General features: G+C 35.2%; 1 protein-coding gene across 1 annotated transcript in view; it reads right to left on the bottom strand.

Annotated features, from left to right (window-relative positions):
- Window positions 1-276: 276 nt before the first annotated feature.
- Window positions 277-9,573, bottom strand: part of LOC139120540 (beta-1,4-galactosyltransferase 7-like) — a 31,872-nt gene continuing 22,575 nt past the window's right edge. The window contains exons 3-6 of the mRNA XM_070685012.1: window positions 7,945-8,176; window positions 6,965-7,048; window positions 6,452-6,556; window positions 277-4,670 (exon numbers count right to left, since the gene is read on the bottom strand). Coding sequence (XP_070541113.1) covers window positions 4,506-4,670; window positions 6,452-6,556; window positions 6,965-7,048; window positions 7,945-8,176 — 586 coding nt within the window. The 3' untranslated portion in view covers window positions 277-4,505. The remainder of the gene's footprint in view (window positions 4,671-6,451; window positions 6,557-6,964; window positions 7,049-7,944; window positions 8,177-9,573) is intronic.

The following is a 9,573-nucleotide window of genomic DNA, read 5'->3' as shown; positions in this document are numbered from 1 at the left end:
CAAAAATCAGGCAGTCTCCATGATTTGATATCATCAGGTGAGGAGAATCTTTCATAAATTTTTAACATCTTTTAGTGTCAATGGCCATTATTTGACCTCATGGGCACAAAAGACAAATTTCTCTGTCTCTTGATCAATAACATTCGATCTCCATGAGCACCTAAGGTCAGCCCCTGTTTAGCAAGTATTTCATAGTACCGTATGTATTGTGAACTACGGACACGTCTGTTCCAATAAACACATCCTTGAATTATACACAACACAATACAGAGAATGTACACTTTCAGAGACTGATGCAAATTATTTATTTCAAAAACTGAACTTTACATAAATTTTTGAAAATATAAGTTGCTTGCTGAAAAGACAAGACAAAAAAATCTCTAAACAGACAACATTCTTCTTGTCTAGAAAATCTTGAACAGATTGGTCACAATAATTGGGCAAAAATAAGCTACCATAAGCAGCGAACTAATATAAAAGAACTTGGTTAGTTTGAAAATGTCAAGAAATTTAATTGCTAGTGTTCATGAAACATAGTAAAATTTTCTATACGTAATAAAGATGGTGACCGACCAATAATTAACAGAAATATATTTTACTGGTCATACCATTGTATAGTTGACCTACTGGGCACTAAGGGTTTCTTTGTCTTTTCTGGTTAGGGTCTGACTCTGTCATATTCATTTGGTATAATTCTTCAGGATCACCGTTTCTCTGGTGGCTACAGGTTCATGTAATGCTGACATTGATAACATCGCAGGCATATTTTCACTGCCTGTTATTGCACAAGAAATGTAAAAATACTAGAACCCTGTATCTGTCACGATGTTATGAACTAGCTACTGAACACAACAGGAAATATTGGACTTACGGCGAAATAATAGTCACAGTAGCTCAAGTTCTGGGCTTTTTGTACAGAATCATCTCTAGGGTTTATACCTGGATCAACATTATTTTGGCACAAAATGACAATTGCACAACATGATGCATTTTACTTTATAACAATAAATGTGATACAAGCTAAATGCTATCATGGTTTACAAACAAAGTTGACAAACTGGCAATACAGAATAATGATGCTGCTATCTGGCTGCAAACTCGTCTTTTTACCACTAGCTGTCACCATGTATTGAATGCAACACCTTGTAACTAAACTCATTTGCATGCAAGCACAATGCACAAAGATCTCAGCATTCACATAATGAAGTTTCAGATGTTTGTATACCATGCATAATTGTAGCAGATATATATGACTTCAATCTTTGGTGTTTTGAAAACTACCTGCACATTCTACCATAAGACTAGCACTTACTGACAAAACATGACATTTGTGATGATTGAATCTTGAAAACACTTTCCACAGAGTGTAACTCTACCAACGACTGAACTTATCCATTGGCAGTTTTCTTTACACTGAACATTATCTCATTTGAAAATATATCATTCTCTATAGAACTATTGACTATCATATACACCCTACTTCAACTGTGTAATTTTTTCTCGTCTGTGATACGCAAATATCATGATCATTGACAAATACTTTTTGGTATTAAATCAACATGCCAAAAGTCGTGAAATGTATGCTTTCTGTTTGTAAAACACAGGTACATGTATGTTTGCAGCATGCCAACACCAAAGTGATAACTCTTATGAGTGAGGCTGATTAATCATTCCGTCACAATCATTTCCAATGATTTCTTTCATAATTTATAACACTTTTATGATTCTCAGTATCTGCACAGGAAGACCAATGAATACAAAATTGAGAAATGTGAGGTTGAAAATACATATATATACAATGAAAACTTTTCAAATTAACGTGGAAACATTGAAAGTACATAAAGTAAAAATGCTGAAAAACTGGATAATCAAATTATGAAAAGTTCATGGCAGTTTGAAGAATAAAAGTGTCATGACCTGTGTGCTTTCTTGTCACTTATAAAAACAGCAATTTATGCTTCATGATCTCCAAGCACTAATATTCAAAATGAATTTAAATCAATTTATGGAATATAAAATGTCTAAAACTGTACTTCTTATGGGCTTAGAGTCAAGTGTCATGATAGAACGTAAATGGGATAGGCAGCGCAAGACAGTTTGTGGGTTTAGCCCACAAGGAAAAAAGTTTCTACAGGAATGTCATAATTTGGGGAACCCTAATAATAAGTCTCATAACAATGATACCAACATCTCACCATTTCTCTCTAAATTATTATTATTTTCACTACTTTCGATCAACTTGACTATTGCTATGCCTATTTTTTGTCATTTTTAACCACTGATTCCTTTGCAATTTTAGAAACCACGCCAACGTCATTTAATCTCAATCTCTCTTTCTCTCTCTCTATTCCATTGCCTGTTTTTTTTACCTTTGATCTTCTTGAGGAATCATGATATCAACAATATATTTTTTTATAAAAGCAAAGACATGCTCAAATCAATAACTGTGGAACGTTGGTTACATTTTCATGAATACCTTTGCCAATAGTTTGGCCCTCTGGTTTCAATAATCTTGCAAAGATTGCCTTTCATTTCTGTGGCATCAAAATCTTTTTAAACTAAGACTTTACATGACATTTATATTCCTTTTTGAAGTTGTGTCCAAAACACTACATTTCACCCCAGTTATTACCACAAGTAAATTTATTCTACATTAATTCTCCAGCACATCATCTTTTTTTTTTATCTTGCTTACCAACTCAGAATACATGGTGTCACCAGACTGGCTAGCAACACACCATTTCCAGCAACAATCTGATGAGGTATATCATCTAATGCTTTTAGACCTCGGAGCAAATGTATGTTTTGTTGATCTACCATGCTTAAATGGATGCTTGACTCACAAGCTGGCATTACAATTTAGTATTTGGACTACATTTTACATCCAGGTAATATACTATTTCTTTCTTTCAATTCAGTGAAGAATTACAATGTCACCATTTTATCCAAACTTTGAACTCGACCCTTCTCCTGGCAAAGTTCAATTCCAGTCAGCATCTGTTCTCACATCTCAAAATTATTTTTAATCCAAGCTCAAAATAACCTACAACATGCAGTTCATGGTTGTGAAATCCATATTCATAGCTCACGATGAAAATGTGTGTTTGTCAACTTTCAACAAAATTTGACCTTTTTGAAGTGTAAAATGAAAGCCCTTGGTGGAAAAGCGACTCAAATTTGCAGTTAACAAGACAACATCTACATGAATATATCATATACATTGATATATTTTCTGGAAGCAATATAGTTTTGTTCTAAACTGTTACACACATCAAAATTATATATAGCAACATGAATCTTACACATAAAGCACAATTTTTAAAGCAGATAAAAGCTAACATAGACAAAACAAATAAATAGAAGAAAATTCTGACTTGCGAAGGTAAGCTCGTAAGAAAAGAATCTGAGATGTGCACTATGCTGGAGTGAAGAAACACAGAGAAACATAACAGAGTTATTGCTGATAAATCTGTCTATGCCAGACTCTTACTACACCAGTACACTGTAAATGCTGGTAATCTTCTTGTCTTTACAACCGTGTTGGGTCAGCTGCTTAAACTGTAAGTTCCCTTGCCAACAGGAAAGATTTCTCACACTCTCAGAGGACCGAACAAATGGCAGGTAACTAAACCGTATGTCTGTAAGGATCTTGCCTCATAGAATTAGAAACCCACGTACTGCTATGTACTGGGTTGGCAACTAACGCTACACTTTCAACAGGAGCTCACTTCTTGTTGGGTTTATTTCACTTGAAAGACCGCTTTTTTATCGCACGTCTCACGAGAAACTGTGAAACATATCACCATGGCAACAGTTTTAACTGTTGTAGGAAATATATCACTGTCATGATAATTGCAATTTTTGTGGAATATATAGGACCTTGGCAGAAGTTTTCTCTGTTCAGACACTGACTGGGACAGGCTTGTCAGTGAATGTGGCAGCAATTTGAAATGGCACTGTTCTTTTCTGATATAAGAAATTAGCCACACCACAGAATCAAAAACAACAGGAATGTAGATCACCTTCTTATGCACAGGAAAAAGGACTTACCAATTTGTACATGTGCAAGTTTGGACTTTTACATGAACAAACTTACATCCTCAGGAAAATTACATTTTTAGATTTTTCTACATAAATTTAGACACGTCAAACTTAATTTGTCTCTGTTCAGATTGTTGCCATGCAACATGGCTTGATATTGGTAAATATTTCACAATAGACACTGAAAGGGTTCTCATAAATTTGTAATTCAAATGCTATAAGTAGCAGACATGAGTATTTTGCATTTTTGATATAAAACCACATTTTGTTCACCTGTAAAGTAAGTCCCTTGAACGCTCATCACAATTGGGTCTAAAACGGTTTTGCATATAATAGAGGTATCCATCGGCGAATCAGCAGCCAGCATTCATAATGTCATTCAGCTGCTGATGGTGATGTATCTTTAACCCTGTTGGGATGATGCTCAATCCAGCAGTGACCTTTAACTTCAACTGACCAGCGCTTTACTCTGGTTTTGGATGATCACACCATGGAGTAACTGTCTTATCACAATCTAACATCACGTTTACCATGGTAACTGGTGCACCATCTATTTGAAGTTCATATTTGCTGACCACTTCATACCGAACTGTGTCTAAACCTGTCACACGGTCCCGTCTTCTTGATTCCTGTTTGCAGAAAACATATGAAGTTCAACAATAAATTGCAATCAAACGATAAAAACATATCTAGTCACATCTACCTATCTACTACACTAGATTATCCATCAATCCTGACAGGAAGGGTACTGCCTCAAGCTACATATCTTCCAGTCTCCCTATACATCTCCATGTATCCATCTATTTATTGCTCTGTCTATCAATCTATCTACATACCAAAATATTTATCTATCTGTCTATTATCTTCTTATTAGTCTACCTATCCATCAATCTACTTGTACCTATATCAATCTATACATCTATCAAACCATCTATCTATCTACTGCCCTGGTAATGAAACCAAATTATAAACATTTCAAACAAGGAAATGTGGATGTGTGTAGTACCCTACCATACACTAGTGTCTCTTTGTACAGGTTTGACCTTGTATAACATGTAAGACACTGCCTATCATACAAAAGAAAAAGCTTTGGGTTCTTCTGGCTATCTTCAAGAAATCATGATTCAAAGATTTTCATGACTAATTAGAAAGGGAGTGGCTGCAAATTTGAACATTAATTATTTCATATTTTTATGTTCATTTGCATATTAATTAGCCCAAGTTGATATGACATAATGCAACACCTAAATATTATCCATTACTTTTTTATGTGATAAATGATCACTGATTGTGGAGATTTTAATAATAATAATTTTCATTTTGAAAGCATTTTCAATCTTTAAAAATAAACTTTAACAAGGCAATCAACAATAGAAGCAATATCTGTGTTGGCCGGTTGATTACTGAGTGTTTAAACATCCTTTCTAGCCACAGCCTCAAACCATGATTCTGGCATTAGTTCTTGGCAACAAGAGCTATTTATATGAAGTCAGTCCTTTGTTTACCATGTTAAGTTTTAAATGGCAGAGGTAGAAAAACTCTGACTGAACAAAAACAGAGTGACAGTTGTCAGAATGTACAAGTACCAGAAAGCTCAGCTGTACAGCTGTAGCTGCACCAGTACACCACAGCATGACAGTATGTGGGTATGAGTACAACCAGTTGGATTCCTACACAGGACCTAGCTCTATCAAGTGACACTACAACCACTGAGGTCAACCGCTACAGTCATGATCTCCCAAGTTTTAAAAGTTATTCTGTTCTATTAATGTACATCTGATGGATTGTTGCCATGGCAATGGTCCTCTAACTCTTCTCTTTTAGTACTTATAAACAATTTAAGCACTTCATTCTATTATACACAACAAAAAGTAAATTTGATTTTTGATGGCTTATATAATTTTATCTTGGCAACAAGACAAGGAATATAAAGCCATTGTTTAATGCTTCTTTTACTCAGCAACTGGGTATGAACAAGGAAGCTCCACTGCTTTGCATTTTACAAGTATACCAAAAAGTGTTAACTTTAACCCTTTGAGTGCTGTATTTTCCCACCAAAATTTTAGTGCAACAATTTACCAATTTTTGGACCAAATGAGCGCAACATTTCATCGGCCAGTTTTTTATCAAAATTTTGGCAAAAATTTAACAAAAATTAACTTACTATAGGTATATTTTATAAGAGTAACAAAAATTGACTTTGGTGCTCAAAGGGTTAAACAAAAATGTATCTGATTTCAAGGAGTCTATGACACTAACTGATAGAGTGCTGATCAGTGAAATACTTGTACCAAACGTCATTATGGTTTTTATATAAGATCTAGACGTCAGAAAACTTATATAAGGCATTGCCTTGAAAACTTTACAAAGCCTAATCTTATCAGCAGCGGTAGTAATTTTTTTCTCTTACTTCTTTTTGGTTGAAATATCTCTTCTTGTCTCTTTCCCTTTTGGAACTGTTGTGTATGTGCCTGAATGAGTTGTAACCAGTCGTCAGTCCCTCTGGGTAGGATATCTGATAAAACAAAGTTGACAAAGGAGAAAAAATGCAAAAAAATCTGAAAAATCTGTGAAGCCATCAAATTCACATGTGGGGAGTTTATACAAGTGGAAAGAAAATGTCACTCTTTCAGTTGTCATGTTATATGTCCATTTTTAAACATGACAAGGAAGTGACATTGCGCATTGTCATCGGTAAAATATTGCACATTGTACTTTGGTAAACTATTGCAGTTGCAAATATTTACACGTACTTGTATCACAGTGGCTGACACTTTTGGATGAGTTGTTCCATGGACTACTACTACCGGGTAGTATTTGATCAGTGTAGCCTGTACACTTTATTCAAACTCATCTTGGCTGATGATTGTAACTTAGCAATGAAAAATCAAAACTTGACAAAGCAGATCGAGTCAATTTGTACCTGAAATCCTGCTTCTTTCATCCGCACATAAAATTCATCATCTTCTCTTCCCCAACCCCAATATTTATTAGAAAGACCATTTGCCTGGAACAAAAAAATGAAGAAGACATCAGACATTGACAAACTGAATGATACCAAATCAACAATCATCAGAAATTCCCTCCTGACTACATTATACATGTACATGTAGTTAAACTAAACAGCTACATTAAGTACTAAGTTGACAACGTTGACTGAAAGAAAAGTTCCATTGTCTTTATGAAGTACTACATACATGATCATGTACTTTGAGTGCCAGATAATTCTACCAATAATATATCCATGTTCACTGGTACAGCAACTTTACATTTTACTACATTGTGGTAGTCAAAGGGTTAAAGACAGCGGCGTATTGGGATAATAATAACTTTATACAACATGTCGGGAGTACCTGTATTCCTTTACCACTGAAGGCACCATAAGTGAGATGACTTGCTTTCATATGATAATCGTCTCATTTTTCTACAAGTAAATCATTCAACTAAAACATGTCCAAATACGGTACAATCATTTCCTGGTAGGAATTTTTCGCATTTTCTACAGTGCAGACATACATGACTTGCACAAAACATGTTAACGTAATTGATGTGATTTCAGTGCATGGCAACATAAGAGTGATTTTGAAAAAGAAATTTCCATTATGTTCTTTCCTTTATTGATAAACGATACATTGCTACTCAAAGGGGTGACATGTGCTTAGCACAAGCGTTACCTTACCTGATTTCAAACAGATGAAAGATTTCTTTTTGTGAACACACAGGGACGTGATCCTATCTGCATATGATTCCGTTCCTAGCACTGAAATCACACTACCATAGCTGATAAATTCACCAGCTCAAATTTCACCAAGAAATCTCGACTTTGTCTATACATTACTAATGACTAAATTTTGTTTGTTTTTTTTCATAATCTGTGACTGATACAAAGGAATATTTACTCACTTTTTCAAAATGTTCATTTTTCATCATCAGAATACCGCCAACAAATGTTTTATAATGATACTTTGGATGGAGTTCAGGTGATGATATATGATGCGGTCCACTTTCTACCATCTGGTAGGTGTATTTGAGGTCAGGGTTCAGAGGTAAAAGGTCAACATCATGCATCGCTAAATAGTCACACTGTACCCTACTGTGCATGAAGCCAACATTCAAAAGAGATGCTCTATTAAACCTGAAAGAGACAAAAAAGAACAAAAATTCAGGAATTACAAAAATATTGTTCAAGGCTTTATAATACAGTTCAACATTTGTAAGGATGGGGAGGGGCTGAATGAAATGGCCCTTACAGTTGATTATTTGGAGGGATCTTTAATTTCAATAATCAATTTGTATCTCCCCGCTGCTGCAAAGATAAATATTTTTCCCAACATTTTGACGATGTGATTTTTTTGGAAACTCCTTATGGGTGGCCTTCATCAACTTTTTCTGTGATAATATTCTAAGAATCTTTACTTTTGTAAGTTTCATGACGGCTCAAGTTTGAGAAGGACTACAATGGATATCCTTGTGTTGGAGAGCTGTCAGGTCGGTATCAGAGTACCCCATGTGCAAAACTCTCTTTATCTTATCAACTATCAAATATTGAATTACATCATGATGTTGCTATTTATAACCAATCAGGGAGTGGCCTGCAATGATTGCAAAATCGGTAGGTATGTTTATTTTGGTAGAGTTAGGGAGTCCAAATGCAGTGAGAAGCCTGTGTAGTACAGTGTAGTACAGCCAAGTCTCCTGTCTTGGAGTGTCACTGTGACTTCAGCAAAGCAAGAAGGCAGTACATGTACATATATTTACCTGTATGATGAATACAAAGTATCTGAACAACAACAGAGCAACAGATCATATTAAGAAGAGGACAGTGCTTTCAGGTATGTACATAGCTACTTCAAAAAGTTCAAGAAAAAATTCTTTCTGGCAAAGCAAACCACTTTGACTGTGTGCCTTTAGTCTTGCTGTTAGCATTTCAAATCAATTATCCCATCACTTGGTTGTGATACACAGTACAAACTATATTGATGAGATGTCATCCGTAGATGAGAAAACTCGCCACAGTCAGCATTGGTGAACTTGGCTCCGGGACAGAAATTCGGACTCTCAAACTTTTTCAATTCTTTTCTGATCTACCACTTGTGAGGTTCATTTTACAGGAAAAGAGGTGTGCATATGCCAGAAGCAGTACGTGAGAAAGTTGTTAAAATGTACGGGGATGGATAGTAAGGAAATCTTTGCCCTACTCATTCAGACACTGATCAGTTCCTACTGGCCGACAGGCTTTAATGTTGCTCTATCAACAATTCCAGTGGAAGCCCACTGTGAAACAACACTATCATCCCTCTGTTGTTTGCCACAACTTAACTACAATTACGTATTCTGTAGTAAATTTTGACACAACTTTACAAACATATTACACAAGGGAGATAACATTTAGATAAATTTCACTGTACCCTCTTATCTGCATAGCAGTCTAAAGCTCTTGGAGAAAGAAAATCTTTCACCATCTTAGTTTTATTAAAATCCAAAATTTAATTTTACCCGACAGAGTTAAAACAGGGATGGCAGCCATTTGAA

The sequence above is a fragment of the Ptychodera flava genome, chromosome 20, assembly GCF_041260155.1.
Source record: "Ptychodera flava strain L36383 chromosome 20, AS_Pfla_20210202, whole genome shotgun sequence".
Lineage (NCBI taxonomy): Eukaryota > Metazoa > Hemichordata > Enteropneusta > Ptychoderidae > Ptychodera > Ptychodera flava.
This window is presented reverse-complemented; position numbering and strand designations above follow the sequence as displayed.